We start from the raw sequence: 16,405 nt of genomic DNA on the forward strand, positions 1-16,405 counted from the left end.
TTCGCACACCGGATTCGCATGCGGTTTCTATCCGTAATTGGGGTATTATTATAGAGCAATGAGATTGAAGTATGAACTTAGGGGTTCAACTTGAGTCAATATCATCAGATAATTGAAACTCACACTATAATCGTGAACAGTAGGCGCAGAGACCCAGCAGTACTTGCACCGCTATCAAATGCAGTCACTCATATATGAGGGTGTCACGCGCTTACCCTTGCCCTAAGCATTCGCTTCGGCTCTCCTATCCCTAAGCTTCTTAAGTATTGGGAATAACGTTACATTTCAACGCAGTTCTTCTCAGTCCTCCGTCCCCGCTTCGGGCTGGCGAGCCAATCGAGACTCTAGACCCGAATAATACCGTGATGCGTCATGGCATACCCTCGAGCACACCGCCAAGTTGTCTCGACAACGACTTTAGCGGCGGCATCACCTCAAACTAATGTGGCTGTCACAAGATCCAGTGGATATCTCAGGGTGCTTAAGGAACATACCGTTCCCTCAATGCTAAGAACCAACTTCCTCCTCGACATTCCTTCCTAGAAGGGCCTCCATTCCCTGTTGAGTTGCCGCCTACTTTGCACATCTAAAATCATGCGGACTTTCTCTGACGATTAAACGTTAATAGATAGACCTTCAACCCAAGGCCTCGCCGAAACATGGCGAAATGCAGTGTCACCAGAGACCTTGCGCCAGGCCAAAGTCACGTTGGATTCACTGGCTGGGGGATGCTCGACATTGAACTTTCGCAAAGGTGCCCGATACTCTGCAACCACTGATGAAATTTGTCAACTGGCCCCTGCCCATCTACGCCCTATAAGTGCGTATTGTACCTTTTTGGGCTACTGGGCTAGATGTCCAAGATATCGTAGAGCTGCTGTTCGTTAATCTAGCCGTGAGATAGTGTAATAATGCCAGTAGGTATCTGGGAATTTTAATATAGCAGGCTCTTCATACTAGCTAAGCATCTGTTTAAGTGATAGCTCTGCCGGTAACTTTAGCGGGGCATGATTCTTTCATTCTTTAATTTTGATGGTACAATTATTGTCTCGCCTTGTCTCCTTGCATAACATGCCACAGAATTATAGCCATTCTTATGGAACTTATTCAAAACCGCTGTATCAAGTCTTCCCTGAAGTCTACAAACACATTCCGTCTTTTTATGCAGCTGTACATGCCTTACCCCCCTTCTCTTGCTGTTGACGATGACCTCTTCAGCTACCTGGGCATGGCTTGCGCGCCACGTGCCCCCAATGAGGCTGGGGCGTCTCGCGTTATATTGGGAATTAAATATACCCCCCTCTTTCTGTACATCTCTCATTTCTGGAGTCTGCTTCGATGATATTACTGTTATGAGTATGCCACATAAGAGTGCTGCGCTAACAGCGCTGCGACCCGCGCCAATGACCTAGATAAGACGACATTGATACAAGTCTTTAGCTGTAATACTGTGAATACTCAGTGTATATACGACAGATAATTCAGACCACGTAGGGCCCATAGATTCTTCATCCATTTAGACTAACTATTGCAAATGGGATGTTTTGTTTCCCCATCCACACATGTCTCGGGTGTTGCAAGATGGCATTACATCCAGGGCTAAGGAACAACAAGAGATGGAAGAAACATTCCCGTTGTATTTCAGGGGTAATTCAGCTGCCTCTGGTAATCGCACCGACCCTACGAGATCCTGATGACTTAGAATTGCAGAAAACCGTTCGCTGCAACAATAACTGCTCAAATGGGCTCCAAATTACGGGTAGACAGTCACTTTCTAGTGGATAGACGTTGGAACGTGAATGCTCAGATGCCTCTTCATCAGATGAGCTACCGGATACTTTATCTAACACAGCTTGTTATTCTGTTGCTACCGTCCTCTTATGACTTCCCAGCAATAATAGCAGCAGCTTGCTCAGTAAGGGCATAAACTGGTGCTTGGATGTGAGCGCTCAAGGCAAGGGGAATAACCGAAGCATCAACGACCCTCAGACCCTCGACTCCCTTGACCCGGAATTCTGTATCCACAACCTTACCCATGGAGCAGGTTCCAGCGGGATGCCATGTCGTGGAACTGGCAGAAGCTAGCCTGAGATCAAGCTTCTCGTCACTGTCGTCAAGTGTCACAGGGTCAAGGCCGAGGACCGCCGGAACTGATTCACCCTCGATGAACTGGCCAAATTTGGGGCCCAGCATGAACTGGGTTAGCTGCCGAAGACCCTGGCGGAAGACGTACTTGTCTACCTCAGTGGATAAGAAGTTAAAGCTGACTAGAAACAATTAGTTTGTTGAAAATCGCGATAATCCTCTTGAAGGTGTACTTACTCTTAGGCTGATCCTCAGGATTAGAGGAGCTGAGAGATACGCTACCTCTTGAAGTTGGCAAGAAGCTAACAACAGCGGTTGTCATATGCTCAGCGTCGAACTGGACGCCAGCGAAAGGAACCTTGGCATATAACACGATATTCTCAAGGAAAGTACGCGTTTTGCTAAGGAAAGGGTGGGTAGCGGCATCGGGTTCCTTGCCCTCATCCTTTTTGATAGCCTCGGCGAGACCCTCCTTGGGAACAGTAGTGGAGACAATCCAGTCCATGGGCACTCCATCTGAGTACTGCGGTTGGGCAAAGAGGGGATTCGGGGAGCCGAGGGTGTATCCTGCAGAAGGGTCTCGTAGACGCCAGTGTTGAAAGAAAGAAGTATGATCAGTCAGACCCTGACCAACCTCCGGGAGGTCGATGACAGCCTCAATTCCAACCTCCTTCAGGTCGGCAGCAGATCCAATCCCTGAAAGTTGAAGGAGCTGAGGAGAACGGAATGTTCCGGCGGCAGCAACGACGTTCTTGGCCAGCACAATAGTGCCATCGGCCAATTCAACACCCGTAGCCTTGGGTATTTCGCCACTAGTCTCTAAGACCACCTTGTTCACGAAAGTGTTAAAGCGGATCTCGACTCCTTCGAGAGGGTATTCTCCTGCAGACCACGAACGCTTGCCGTTGTTTCTGGCCTGGCAGATGTAAGCGCGGCCGAGGTTGTCGCCAGCATTCTGGTCCAAGCCGGGGAGTGCCTTGACACCGAGCTCCTCCCAACCTGCAATAGCGTGCTCGCTCAGTGGGAATGTGCGGTTCGCAGACTGCGCAGACACAATGTGAATCGGTCCATTTCGGCCATGCTGCTCAGGGTTCGTGTTGTCGAACCAGTGCTCGGCCTTCTTGAACCAAGGGACCTGACCCTCATAGCTATAACGCTCGTCGGATACGAGAGCGGCCCACTCATCATATTCAATAGAGGAACCGCGAGTCCAACCGCCTTTGGATTCAAACTTTTGTTAGCCGGTCCCTGCTTTTTGTATAATGTGCGCACGACGACCTCCACTTACCGGAGTTGATAGATGAGCCGCCACCCAATCCCTTTCCAGCGTTGACGGGGATGGTTCGGTTGAGATACCCGGGGATCGGCTCAGATTCGTATTTCCAGTCCAAGTCTCCGCCAAGGTTTAACGTCTGAGGGTTAAGGGTGTCAGGGCGCGTGCGAGTATCAGGACCAGCTTCGATGAGGACAATTTTGGCATCTTCGTCATATTGGTGCAATCGACTGGCAAGGACGCAGCCAGCGAGGCCGCCCCCTACAATGAGGTAATCATAAGTAACGGAGCCCATTGTGATCGACGTTGTACCAAACTCTGAAAAAGCAACTTTGCGTCAGAGCGCGTGTATAGAGGGAACAGGTGGCGAGGAAAGACTGATGTAAAAATGTGGAAGAGAACCATCCTCCAGGATCCCCTCCTAGATGTGGGGGAAGGGGGAAGGAATCAAGGCCTATGGTCGACAAATGGCCTCATTGCGCGGCCAGTATCTGCATAAACATGGGTCCCAGCAGGTCAAATGCAGGGCCTGCAAACAGAGTCTACCACGCAGTAGTTACGGCCTACCATATTGGTCTCTAGGAATGGCATCCCTGTATTCGTAAAACGTATCGGCTGGTACCCCTGCATTTGGTGTGATGCCAAGCCAACACAGCGTAGCACTGCCGATATCGCTGACTCCGTTGTGCATCCATCAATCACACAACTGCTAATGTAGAGGCCCTTTGACTGTCACTCGCCAAAACGTCGAGCAAATCTTGAGTCCCAAGTTCCTTTCACCAGATGTGAAATGCTTTTTTTGTCTTCATTTAACTCCCAACCTTTTACTGGTCTGGATAAAGCCATTGGCCCATTGGTCTGGAAGCAGAGGAGAGAGGACGGGATTCACATTCACGCAGAGAACACCCCGCGTTTAATAAATTTGTGACCGTTTACCAGGGCTGTGGGTGGATCCTGTGGCTCAAAGGAAGGAAGATAATTGCTCTAGCGCTCGACGATCGCACCACGAATACAGAGTACAGCCGAGATCAGTTAAACAACAGCGCTACATAGCTCTTGGATGGCTACGCCGCAGGCCTCGGTCGATTGTCTCCATGTGACTTCGCCAGGGTCGGCACGAGGGGAAACTCTTCCGAACCCCCCTTGTCGTTGAACAAGCTGCTAAATTAACTAGCTCCCGGACTGCCCCGCGATAATCATGGTGGATTGCCTCCACGTATCCTCACTGGGGTCGGCATGACGGGGGCAGGTTCCGCACCCCTTGTCTGCATCTTACAACTGTGCGCTCACAGTAGTGGAAAGTATGGTGGTGCAAGGGTTTGATGGCTTTTGTCGCCGAAAGAGAGCGCCGAAGCAACACGATTTTGCACCCGTTCGTCTAAAACATTGATGGTGGGAGGTAGTGTATTGATTAGCCACGCATCATGTCAAATAGCCAGGTAATAACCAGTTGGGAAGGCGAAGGGTAACTGAGACTGGCTGCATGCCAAGAACATGATATGCTTGCTCAATGGAGAAGGCCTCTTGCATCACGTCATACCTGTGGAATCACCCTGGTAAGCCCCCAGGTACTACTTCACAAGACCCCTGATGATCAACCTGCGCTGACGAGGCAGAGCGAAAATGCAACCCTGGGTGGAAAAAGCGGCGATTCGTCTACCGCCCTTGGGCAGATGCCACATTCGCTCCTTTCCAGGAACATTTCTCGGTTCTCGGGCCCCAACGGAGAGAAAACGATCAACATATGATGAAAAACACGGTCCTGCCCTTCCCCCACACGTTGCAGTCGAACGGTTCTTCTCAACGGATCTCAAGCCACGCTGCCGGCTCCACGAGTCGCCACGAGCCGCGATGGCGTCTGATACTGACAAACTTACGACGACGGTCGTGCCGCTTAATCCACGGCCAGAGGTTCGTCAAGCTTTGTTGACGGTCATCATCTTCTGCGTCTTGATTGCCGTCTGGTCTGCGCTCCGGTTATATGCGCGACGGGTGCGACATACGCCCCTAAACGTCGAGGATACCTTGTTCTACGTCTCTGTGGTATGAAAACGATATTTCAGCAGGCTTATGGTGATTAATCCACTCACTACTTCAACAGGCTGCCTATTATGGCATGGTAGTGGCGTTTTTCTTGCGTACGTTCTAGAATAAGCCCACCAAGGCTATCAGCAATCCTAACAAATGCATCTAGTGCTGTATTTTGGTGGCGTTGGCTATCATATGAATCAATTGGGCAAAGGCCACGTCGCAAGGTTGACACAAGTAAGTTTCTAACCAACTACTTGAACCACTTGTTGAAGGTATTATGTTGCTCACATTAATGACATCACCACCAGAGCATGTTGGCCGTTCAAGGCTTGTACGGTCTTTCAATGTGCACAAGCAAATGGAGCATTCTCTGGATGCTTAAGCGCGTCTTCGCAGTTCGTATGTTTTGGGTAAGCCATAACTGCCCTCCTGCGCCATCGTAACCAAATGGCTGATCATTCACGGTGGACTTAGATTTGCACTTGGATTATCATCGTTGTCCAGGCAGCGTGGATGATCATGACACTCCTCATCGGCTTGTTGATATGCCGTCCCGTCCAAAAGAATTGGGATCCTACAGCTGATGGCACATGTGGGGATCAAATTGCAGGCTATACCGCCGTCAGTATCATCAATGTCATCGTCGATGTGGCAATGTGCCTTCTGCCTATCCCTGTGATTTGGGGCTTGCAGGTCAAGAAACCGTACAAGATGGCACTTTTTGGCATATTTGGCATTGGCGTTGTGTAAGTCGCTCCTCCTGATAGACTCGTTATAGTTCGCTGACTGCCAGCTTAGCTCTGTCGTCTTTGCCATCATCCGTTTAGTCTCCCTTCGCAAAATCGATTTCGACGACTTCTCCTATTCCGTACCCGAAGTAATAACGTGGACATATGCTGAGTGTGGTGTCGTTATTCTCGTTGCGTGCTCCCCTCTGCTGCGACCAATATTCGACAAGCTTTTCCGACGCTTTTTGTCCAGCGCGAAACGAACCGACCAATATGGACCGTCGTACGAATCGCGAAACTTTCAAAATTCGGCCAACACTGCTCCCAAGATGGGATCAAAAATGAGAAGCGGGTTTATGACCGTGGGGGAGTCCGAAGAGAGTCTGGAGCTCGGTGACATCAGAAGCGAGGGTCGTATCCAGTCAAGGGCGACGGCATCAAGAGAACCTAGGCCGACGGACGGGAAAGTTGGCACTTGGTCACCAGAAAAAGACCTCAAGATGGGTATAATGGTAGAAAAAGAGGTTTCACAGACTGTGAAGCTGGTAAAGTAGGGTGTGGAAAGAAGCCCTGATTATAGATGCAGTGTATGACATTAAGACTTGATATGAATGGAAACGAGAGATAGAGAACCAAGAAGGACGTCTGATTTGGGCCTCGACTCATATGAGGGCTGGACATTCGATTTGGCACTGGAGACTACCACAGAGGACGGTTGCTCAGCCTACAGTTCTGTTGATGTGTTTGGAAAGTTCGCACAATGTACGTCAATGGACCTAATATTTGTCTAGGAAAAACAATCACTGACCTTCCAGCAGGTACCTATGGCTCGCACGCTAAATACAAGACTGGCAAACTGGAGTTCGATTTTGGCACGGCAAAATACGTCATGAACAATCCTGATGAGGAAGAAAAACCCCCGGAAGAGAGGCCAAACAAAGCCCTCAAGATGCAAGGCGACATATGCTACGGTGCTGACGCGTTTGTTGACCATGATGACATGCATGAGAGTTGGGTGCGGCGGTATTCTGGTTGGCCTTGTGCTGGAACAGCTATCAGCGCCGTCAAAGCCGGAGAAGCAGGCACTTTTATAAAATTTCATACCGTTATTAACAGCGTGCCATATCAGTTCAATATAGATTGGAAGGAATATTGTTAATACTATTGCTCGTTTTTTTTTTTTTTAACTATTGACCTTCTAGTCCCCCCTCTGGTTATTTGTGTACTAGGGCACCCTAACCTCTTGATATACTGGAAGGACGGATGCGAGTTCGAGATAGGCCAAACCGAGATGTATTCTGTGAATCCCCTGGGCGAGGAGAATTCAGGATATACTAAGTCTCAAGAGCTCCTTATTGACAACTACAAGAGGTGCGTCAACGGGGGTGTGGGTGGTATCAACCAGGCTAGCTGTTTAGTGTATGAGTTCAAGGCTGAGAATTGAAGTGATTAACTCGCCGAGGTTATATATCTTATTTCCTATACACCTCTACACCTCGTATCCAGAGCGATGGATGGCCGAATAAGAAGCCAAGTATACCATGCCAACAATCAAGATGCAGTAGATCTCTCAATATCGTCTCAAGAAGGGAGACCGATTAGGCCAGCGTCGAACACTTATCGCCGGCGGCCGAGGAACCCCAGGTTCGAAAGCACTCCATATCTCAATAATGAGGTTTGGACTTATGTCAGGCGCAGCTCTGTAAGTTGGCCAGCCGCGGGCGCGAATCGCAAACTGCGGCTCAACATTGGCCACTTCCTTCCAAGCTTCAGCTCTGTTTGGGTTGACAGGAATGTTAACCGTCAAGACGCTGGCTAGCCTCTCGCCAAACTGATACGGGTTTGCATTCCCCCGCATCACCGAGCTTAGAGTGAATCGCCACTCGGGCTCGCTCGTGTCCAGCCAAAGGTCTACCGAGACTAGGTTTTCGGCCCGATCCAGCGCTGAACAGCACTTTCTCCAGCGAGCCATGGTGGCGTGAGCTGCGTCGCTCATTTTTTCTCTTTCCTCTCGGCGGACAGGGAGACGGATGGCAAGTTGAAGTTGAAATCTTTAATTAAGAATATCATGTAGTCTGTTAGCATTTCCCAATTGGGAAATTGAAATTGTGAGCGCGATCCCTTATGCAGCAGGCGGTTAGGATCTATATTATACTATTCCTAATTGGGCTAGATACACAGGGAGCCGAAGGGAGTGCACGGGGAGCTGAAGCGTACTCTGAGGAGAGCATCGATTGGCGGCGAGACCAGATTGAGCACATGCGGGCGTGGTTGGGGATAGGACAGTTATCGGATATACTGCGCAGTTTATTGGATGATGCGAATGGAGGACCGGCACGGGGAGAGTGGGTTGGGTTATTTGTCTTTGCGCAACACCAAGAACGAATGGTGGTTGGAGCCGGGAAAAGGATCGGTAAAGTATCGGGTATTCAAGTCGCAGGAGAGAAGAGTGGCGTGGTTGAAGGTGATCCAGAAGTATTGGGGCGCACGTTCGAAGAGTCCAGGGAGCAGATTTGGATATTGATGCTGCGACCAAGTAGCAAATCAAGTCAAGCCACGTCAACGCTACCTTGTAGCTGAAATGGAAGACAAGTTATCTTCATTTGTCTCAAAAGGTCTGAGTGCAGTCTTACTCCCGCCCCTCGCTCATGGATTTTCTAATGAAGGTGCTATAGGTCATCCTACTTTCAAATTTATCGGAATTCCACCTTTAAACCTTTACCCTTGGTCAAGTAACAACCTTTCTTGGATGAAGCGACGCTTAAACCACTGCCGAAAGGATCACCCCGACTGCAACGAACACCTTCGCAAGCAGCGTCGTAGATTCGTTATACCTAAGCGACTAATCGATGCCGGCCCAGTTGATGCACCTATTGTCCGTCTGGTTACGTCCGACTCTGCAACTACGTGGAAGTATGCCATCGCCAGTTACGCTTGGGGCACTGGCTTGCAAGGAGACGCTATCCGTCAAACTCAAACAACACAGGCGAACGTAGAATCGAGGATGGAAGACGGCATCCAACTCGCAAATTTACCCAAGACCATTCGAGATCTGATTCAAGTGACTCGACATGTCGGCTACCGTTTCATTTGGATTGATGCTTTATGCATTGTTCAAGATGACGACTACGAGAGAAACCATCAATTAGACAGAATGGTCGAGTTTTACAAGCAAGCTGACGTTCTTGTCTCCGCTGCCAGTGCCTCACACTGCGATGAGGGATTTTTAAAACTCAGAGACGCAGATAAGTGCTATGGATCCATCTATGAACTACCTTTTGAATTGAGTCTTGGAGACCAGAATAAGAAAGGCTCCGTATTCCTGTGTGAAAAGAGTCTCGATAGTGCTTCAGACGAGGAGCCTGTGCATATGCGAATATGGACATGGCAAGAGCATTTGGTCTCTACACGTGTTCTCAGTTTTGGCTCGCGGCAGGTTCGATGGAAATGCCTCCGATCTAACGCGGTCGACGGTGGTGACCCCTCTTTCGAAATTGGCAGTCCAGAACACATGTCAGACCAGGCATTCTCAGGTTCCCCGGATTCTTTTGAGTCTAATGAACAAATCAACTGGAGATTCCAAGCCTGGCTGAAAATTGTTGAAGAATACTCGTTCCGCAAATATACCCGGGCAAGTGACAGGCTACTTGCTTTCTCCGAGTCAATATCGCGCCTCGCACCTCTTGTCGGCTGGCCGAAGTCAGAATGCTATGCAGGAATATGGAAAACTGACGCTGCTCGGCAAATTCTTTGGAGGAAAAAATCCCCATTGGATCTAGAACAGATTGATACGGAACAAATTTCCGGACCTTCGTGGTCTTGGGCGACATTACCGGACGGAGTGTGGTATGAAACAGGCGTCGAATTACGGACTTTGAACGACTCATTTAAAATGATAGAGGTTGTTGAGGACAGTGAGGGACATCTTCGTCTTGATATTACGGGATATATCCGGGAAGCATACTGGCACGGCTCTATAGCCGAGCAAGTTATGATGAATCCACCCATCCCATCGCTTAAGAATGGAATATACGTCAAAATAGCATGGGACGTTTATCTACGGCCCCAGCAAGTGTGGTTACTTGATGTGGCACCTTACTACAGACCGCGCATGAGTCTAGGGTTAGTTTTGGTGAAGGTATCTCAGGATCCAGAGCGTTTCGTACGGCGGGGGCTTTTCGAAGCAGGAGATCTTCATCACGTGCCGAACAACGCTTGGGAGGTTCCGATCGTGCTTAGCTCAGATCAAGAAGGAGAGCATCGAAACATTTCCATAGTGTAGTTCTATCCTTCATGCTTAGGGTTCTTGGCCTCCATAGTGAGGCTGATAGTCGAATATCCTCCCCATACTTGACTATTGTTGGAAGATGACCCTGTATTACGAAACCTCTGATAGACTGATAGACTGACCTTAGTAAGAAGGGGGGTCTGATAACCCTCTTCCAGCCGGTCCGGATGACCGGCACAAGCAATCATCACATCATCATACTGCTTTGAACACTATCCATTTGATCAAATTGACCGTGACGGATCCAACAATTAAGAGTCTCATTTGTTTGAACAAGCTAGCTGCGCTAAGATCCGTACGGTTTTTATTCCCTATTTTAGATCAATTTTGCCCCTATCTTCGAACATCGCAATGTCAGACAAAAAGGCCGCATCAGCCGACCAAAGGTCACTCCTTAGGACCTTTGAAGATTGGGCAGATTGGGACATGGGATTTCCAGACTGGGTTAAGCCATGTGGCTGTCTCTCGTGTGAAAACGCTCGAGGGTTTGATGTTGGATGCCCCATTTGATCGCAATTACCTGATTTACGCGTCTCCCCCGGATGGTATGAAGATGAAGATGAGGGATCAGCAGCTTCGGAGTCGACAGGTTCTTACACGGAACCCCTATAAGACAGACCACGGTTCTGCATAATTCTAGGTGATTCTGCTCGCGACGAGAAGAGATGTTATAAAAATTGCACCAGTGCGTAAATATGCAATGGTTGTAGATAATTGCTTGGCCTGGCTACTATTCAGCGGACTTTCAGCCAGAATTACCCAGGGTTACTATATAAGGTATCCCAATGGCTTAAGGGTTATATTGAAATCCCGCTTATACTGAGCTCCATAGATGATTGGTGCTACCACGAGGGCAAGCCAGAAACATAGTAGATGGGACGAGCGGCAGTCGCGTCATTGCTCTGAACCTCCATATTATCGGTGCCTGTGTATATTATTGAGTCACAAGACGATTGGAGCTCTCATAATCTGGCTTCAGCGGTACCATATCCGCGCCCCTTTCCTTTTCCCTGACGCATCTCTACACCTTAATAAAACATACACATTGGCCTACAGTCCCGAGCAGTCGTCCTAGACGCCTAGGTTCCAGGCATAGAAGTCGGCTAAGGCGATGTCGTTGTCATTCACAATCGCCCAGCACCCGTCGTCAGTCTGTACAACGTCGAAGGCGTCACAGCCAGACACCACGCCCGACTGCACAGCTACCACACTAGAAGAGAAAACGTAGCAGTGGCCGGAGCCGCTTTCCTGTGCCAAAAGGAACAAAAGCACATATCTCTCTCTTCACTGCTAAAATATAACCGTTTATCAGCGACAGCGTGTCTTGGGCCAAGGCATCCTCTTCTGTACCACTACTGTGTGGTCGAAACAAGAGGCTTTTCTGACGAGACTGTTCTTCTCTAAGCTCGCCCAAACCGGGCCAGCATATAGTCAAAGCGGACGTGTCAGAGTATTTGCCTAGACCTCACGGAATTCGGCGTTCCGATGGGCTCCTCTGAACGTAATGAGCGTGATATACGGGATTCGAAAATCGGAACCGGATTGATGTGACCTGCGGCGGATAGAATCGGGCACCTGCCGCTCTAATTGTTAAGTTTGTCGTTCATCCAATGAGGGCCCTCGGCGCTAGCATGACCCGCGCAGAGCATCTCGTGCCAGCCCCAAACTGTTTTTTCGCGTCGTTAGGTAATGGGCTTTGGGGGCCTTCCAGCGCATGAACATTGCAATCACCAGAAAGCAGGCCATCTAATTTACTAATTTAGGGCAAGGTTACGTCGCTTGTTTTAAGTAGACCAACATTGTCAAAGGCAAAAGTGCCGGCGGACTTGCAGTGTCCCCAATCACCGGATTGTGCACAATCCATTGGGTCAATCATGGCTAGATTTACCCCGAACTCCATATTCCTTTCACCGCGCTACTCCGAGAGTCTGTTGCAAGCTTTCTGCCCAGGAAACAGCTAACACCAATAATAACATACAAATTATCGGCCGAGAAAATGAGGGGTGGGCTGCTTATAGAATGGAAAAGACTGTATTTATAAATATTTTAAAATTTATCCGGTATCCTGAGACAAAATTCAAGCGACTTAGTCATCATGGGTGGCCGCTTATCCCGCCATAAAACCAACCTCACAGTAGTTAATTTACTGCTTGACTGCATGCAGATAAGCGGCAACCTCTGGACTGAGAATACGATCTGCGACCAGTTGATCGGCGGACTCAACGATCCATGTCTGGCAATTCCTCTGCACAACCCTCTTTTGAGGGACACCCTACAAGTCTCGATGTTAGCCATACCACAGATGGTGATTGGCTGTTGCTTATGGGATGTTGATGGTTATGGAGGGGGGGCTTACACTCTGTCTGGCAGCGTTCAGTGACTTTTCAGGTGCCTTGACCTTGTGTACACTTTTCTCAAAGGGGCAAACAGGAACGTTATCAGCCTTGTAGACGCCGGTGTTAAGCATAGCCCTTTCGTTCAGGAACTTGCCGTCAATCCACTGCAGCGGAATCCTGGATGTAGGTATAGTGGAAGTAACCGCGAAATCATAGTTCCTTTTGACCTCGAACCTGAAGCCGTTCCTGACATCACCAGTCGCGTGGATAATGACGCCAATGGAAGGGTGAAAGCTTGATTGTACAAAGTATGCCCAATGGTCCTTGAAAGGAGAGCCGTTATATACAATCAGCTCAACCAACAAGGCTCCAGCTGGACCTTTGTTGGCAACGACGGGTGGTGCTGGACCAGAGGCAGGAACAGCAGCATTGAAGGATGGTGGCAGAGGAGGAGGAGGAGGAGGAGGCATCTCTATATACTGCTCTATTCGATCTTGATCCAGAAAAAAAGAACCGGAAATGAAAAACAGGAACCGAATTTAACAAGAAGTCGACAGATGGAATATAGTAGAAAGGAAGAGTGTGGATGCTGAGTTGTGAAGACATTTGTCTTGGTTGAAGGGCAGAGCTTTATACCTCTGCCCATTCCGAAATGGAAGGCATCGGGAGCAGAGCATTGTCTAAAGATAATCATACGCTTCTACCGCGCGACAAAATGGAACGGGTGATTGGACTGAATCTCGATTTTCTAAGGTTGTTCGCCTGTTGGCTTTGTGTTTTAGTTCAACTAAGTTTCAGGTGCCTGGCAACCTGGGCAAGTGGGTCGTTGTGGTATCATCAAGGTCGCGACTAGGCGGTCAACCTTGGCAGAAAACCCCAGGCCTTACTCCATCCAACCGACCCAACCAACCAGGACTGCTATCCTTACCGCCCGCAATCCCCCTCATATTTCGTCAAGGAATCACACCTAGCGCTTGGAAACACTGGCCACTCTTCAGCTTTGATGGCGACAAATGATATCCCAGAGCTAAGCGCGTGCTCCGCACCGACACCAACCGCCAAGGTCTACTCCCAGTCCAGTTTCTTCCAAGAGCGCAGAGCGCCCGCGCTACCCTCACCGGCAGAGATCAGAGCCCTGAATGAGGCCTCTGGCCACTACCGTGCCGCATCCTTGAACCATCCACCCCCCGTTATCGTCCCATCCCTGGGACTAGCCGTCAAGTATGGAGCCAACGTTACTATCGCCGAGGTTGAGGCCCAGGTATTGATGCGTGAGCGACTACAAGGCTGTGTCCCAGTCCCTGAGGTCTTCGGCTGGGCTGAAGATGGCGGCCAAAAGTTCATATACATGTCTCTGGTCGAGGGTGATACTCTACAGGCAAGATTTAGCACTATGAATGAAAGTGAACGGCAGGCTGTCTGCAAGGAGCTAAGATCTATGGTGAACGCCTGGAGGGCTTTGACCCAGGAATCAGACAGATATATTGGTAAGTTATCATACCATTGCCTTCCCATCTCCCATTTAGTCTAATACAAACAGGGAGTGTAGGAAAGCGCCCGCTAAACGACATTTTCGTTGCTGGCCAGCCAGAGCGTGCAGGGCCGTTCCTAGGCGCAGATGCGGCACAAAAGTTCCATGATACATGTGGAATCGACATTAGCGACGATATTCCGATTGTCTTTACCCATAACGATCTTTGTCCCCCCAATATATTATTATCGTATGGCCCTAACCCAAAGGTCGTGGGGATTCTTGATTGGGGCCAATCAGGATGGTATCCTTCATATTGGGAGTATTGTAAGGCACGGCGAGTAGGCATCGTGGATGAGGAATTCAATTCTGCCCTTCAAGGGGAATGGCATACCAGTTATCTGCCTGAGGTCATTGATACAGTGGATGAGGAGAGGTTTTACCACCCGTGGCTGTATTTCATGTTGTCTAACATCTGAGGCTGTTGCTTAAGTCATCATAGGCCTGCGAGCAGGTACCTGAATTGTTACTTAGCTATGCTTTCGCCGTTATAGCAATGCTCTCGGCGTGCCGATGCTGTGCTGTATACTTGCTGGCCCTCTAATCGTGATGCGTCAGGAACCGTGTTTCGAGTCTGTTTACTATATCTGCCTTGCTGTAATCTCAGTGGCAAGGATTATGACCCTTCGATCTCTCGGGAACGGCCGCATGAAATTGTTCTGCCAAATGGGCTGAAGGGAGAGATACCCGCTCTTTGCATATTAAAATATTTTGTGTCGGCAGCGTAAAGGGCTTTATTATGCTAGAACTCGCGGTAGGCACATTACCTAGACTGACGGAAGACTTACGTCCACCTCCAACTGAGTTTCGGGTTGGAGGCCCTCTGCCATAGTCGGGGGAGCGTCGGGGCGCTGACCTAGCTACTTAATAGTTTCGTCTGCCATAGGTCAGAACTTTTTATCGACTTGGGAAGGATGGTAGAAGAAGAATCTCGAAGTAACTTGATCTGACGGGACGACCTTCTAAAGTGCTGGTATCTGAATCGGAACCCTAGTGAAGACTTCTGTGCTCATGCTCAAGCTTGGTTTGGACTCTATGCTGGCGGTTATTGTGCTGGGCTCAGTTACCATGACGTCTCGCAAGTTTGGACTCTTCTGGTGTTTACAGTCCTTGATATCTGAGCCAATTGGTCTCGCTGATACACCCATTGCCGATTTTGTCGTGTCAATGGTCGCGATGCGTCTGCGCGTTCTTCGGGACAACAGAACACCTGCAGCCCAGGGAACCATGTCATCATAGGCTAATTTAGGGGGAGAAAGATGTAACTTTCATGCTTAGATTTTAATTGGCTTAACACCCCTGTAGTGACCGCCATGGAGGCTTTCCACAGTTGAAGGGATAGCTGACCCCTCACCTTCTCGGGCGGCTACACCCTCATGGTTCAAGGCTTCATATCCCAGGCCAACTCCAAGTTGAGGCAGGTATCTGCCGCACCAGGGTGCGTGCTGGAGAGTCAGCGACGAATACAATGAACTATGCGCATGAATGGACGGCAGGATATATGACGCATGGTTAATCTGCAGGCAGTAGTGCGGGTCAGGGAGTGAGGCAGGTCTCGGGACAGCCGTTAATCAAGGTGTCGAATATGTAATGAGGAATTGAGATGTTCCTTTCTAACTTGCTGCAAGTATGGGCTATCATGTTATCATTCGGTAGTGTGGTCTGTAGTCTCATCCTGTCATTGCGATTATCGCTATTACCAGTTAGATTACAGGAGAGGTCGAAAGGTATATGAGGCCCGTAGACATCTCACATCCCATTAACCAACTTCGTTCCTCAAGGCCACTTCACGGAAGCCGCCATCAGCTTACTTCTTCTATCTTCTGAATCGTCACTTATTGAAAAGGTGCAAACGTCGCTCCTAACTGCTAGGTTGGCAGTATCCGACCCCAGATACCGGGCGGTGAGGGGATTCTGCCCCACACAAAGGCCCGTGGGGGCCGAAACAGGGGGCCCCAAATACCTGTCGCCAGATACCGCCCCTGAGGAGTACGGGCCGCCCTTCTATCTCTCCCAGCTCTGAAAGAAAAAAGGGGAAAAAAGAGAGAAAGAGAAAGAGAAGGGAAAAAAGTATACTTATAGAAGGAATAAAAAGAAACAAGGAAAAGAGAAAGATGGCAGCAGCAGATTGGC

At 49.2% G+C, this 16,405-nt stretch overlaps 6 protein-coding genes across 6 annotated transcripts; 3 read left to right on the forward strand and 3 right to left on the reverse strand.

Annotated features, from left to right (window-relative positions):
- Positions 1–1,720: 1,720 nt before the first annotated feature.
- Positions 1,721–3,771, reverse strand: BGZ61DRAFT_433997 (uncharacterized protein). The gene is made up of 3 exons (XM_046243942.1): positions 3,374–3,771; positions 2,323–3,303; positions 1,721–2,267 (listed from the first exon to the last, which is right to left on the reverse strand). The coding sequence occupies exons 1-3, from the start codon at positions 3,651–3,653 to the stop codon at positions 1,879–1,881; spliced, it is 1,650 nt and encodes a 549-aa protein (XP_046095298.1). The 5' UTR covers positions 3,654–3,771; the 3' UTR covers positions 1,721–1,878.
- A 1,438-nt stretch (positions 3,772–5,209) lies between these two features.
- BGZ61DRAFT_371434 (uncharacterized protein) lies at positions 5,210–6,671 on the forward strand (the record flags this gene model as incomplete). Its single annotated transcript, XM_046242103.1, has 6 exons — positions 5,210–5,401; positions 5,460–5,496; positions 5,553–5,623; positions 5,698–5,799; positions 5,864–6,130; positions 6,183–6,671. 6 exons carry the CDS (start codon positions 5,210–5,212, stop codon positions 6,669–6,671), a joined length of 1,158 nt encoding a protein of 385 aa, XP_046095299.1.
- A 1,016-nt stretch (positions 6,672–7,687) lies between these two features.
- BGZ61DRAFT_486296 (uncharacterized protein) lies at positions 7,688–8,089 on the reverse strand (the record flags this gene model as incomplete). The annotated part of the gene is made up of 1 exon (XM_046249844.1): positions 7,688–8,089. The coding sequence occupies one exon, from the start codon at positions 8,087–8,089 to the stop codon at positions 7,688–7,690; it is 402 nt and encodes a 133-aa protein (XP_046095300.1).
- Positions 8,090–8,698: 609 nt separating this feature from the next.
- BGZ61DRAFT_371312 (heterokaryon incompatibility protein-domain-containing protein) lies at positions 8,699–10,399 on the forward strand (the record flags this gene model as incomplete). Its single annotated transcript, XM_046242088.1, has 1 exon — positions 8,699–10,399. The coding sequence occupies one exon, from the start codon at positions 8,699–8,701 to the stop codon at positions 10,397–10,399; it is 1,701 nt and encodes a 566-aa protein (XP_046095301.1).
- Positions 10,400–12,548: 2,149 nt separating this feature from the next.
- Positions 12,549–13,211, reverse strand: BGZ61DRAFT_540611 (uncharacterized protein; the record flags this gene model as incomplete). Its single annotated transcript, XM_046254934.1, has 2 exons — positions 12,549–12,677; positions 12,762–13,211. 2 exons carry the CDS (start codon positions 13,209–13,211, stop codon positions 12,549–12,551), a joined length of 579 nt encoding a protein of 192 aa, XP_046095302.1.
- Positions 13,212–13,744: 533 nt separating this feature from the next.
- Positions 13,745–14,691, forward strand: BGZ61DRAFT_540612 (kinase-like domain-containing protein; the record flags this gene model as incomplete). Its single annotated transcript, XM_046254935.1, has 2 exons — positions 13,745–14,228; positions 14,282–14,691. The coding sequence occupies 2 exons, from the start codon at positions 13,745–13,747 to the stop codon at positions 14,689–14,691; spliced, it is 894 nt and encodes a 297-aa protein (XP_046095303.1).
- Between the last annotated feature and the right edge of the window lie 1,714 nt (positions 14,692–16,405).

This window comes from Ilyonectria robusta, assembly GCF_021365365.1.
Source record: "Ilyonectria robusta strain PMI_751 chromosome Unknown BGZ61scaffold_45, whole genome shotgun sequence".
Classification (NCBI taxonomy): Eukaryota; Fungi; Ascomycota; class Sordariomycetes; order Hypocreales; family Nectriaceae; genus Ilyonectria; species Ilyonectria robusta.

Bases quoted from the DNA above. Each gene is read 5' to 3' on its own strand.
- BGZ61DRAFT_433997 (XM_046243942.1), bottom strand. From the start codon at position 3,653: ATGGGCTCCGTTACTTATGATTACCTCATTGTAGGGGGCGGCCTCGCT. The intron at 3,304-3,373 runs GTAAGTGGAGGT...TTGAATCCAAAG, and splicing joins CGGCTCATCTATCAACTCCG to GCGGTTGGACTCGCGGTTCC. The intron at 2,268-2,322 runs GTAAGTACACCT...AATTGTTTCTAG, and splicing joins TCCTGAGGATCAGCCTAAGA to TCAGCTTTAACTTCTTATCC.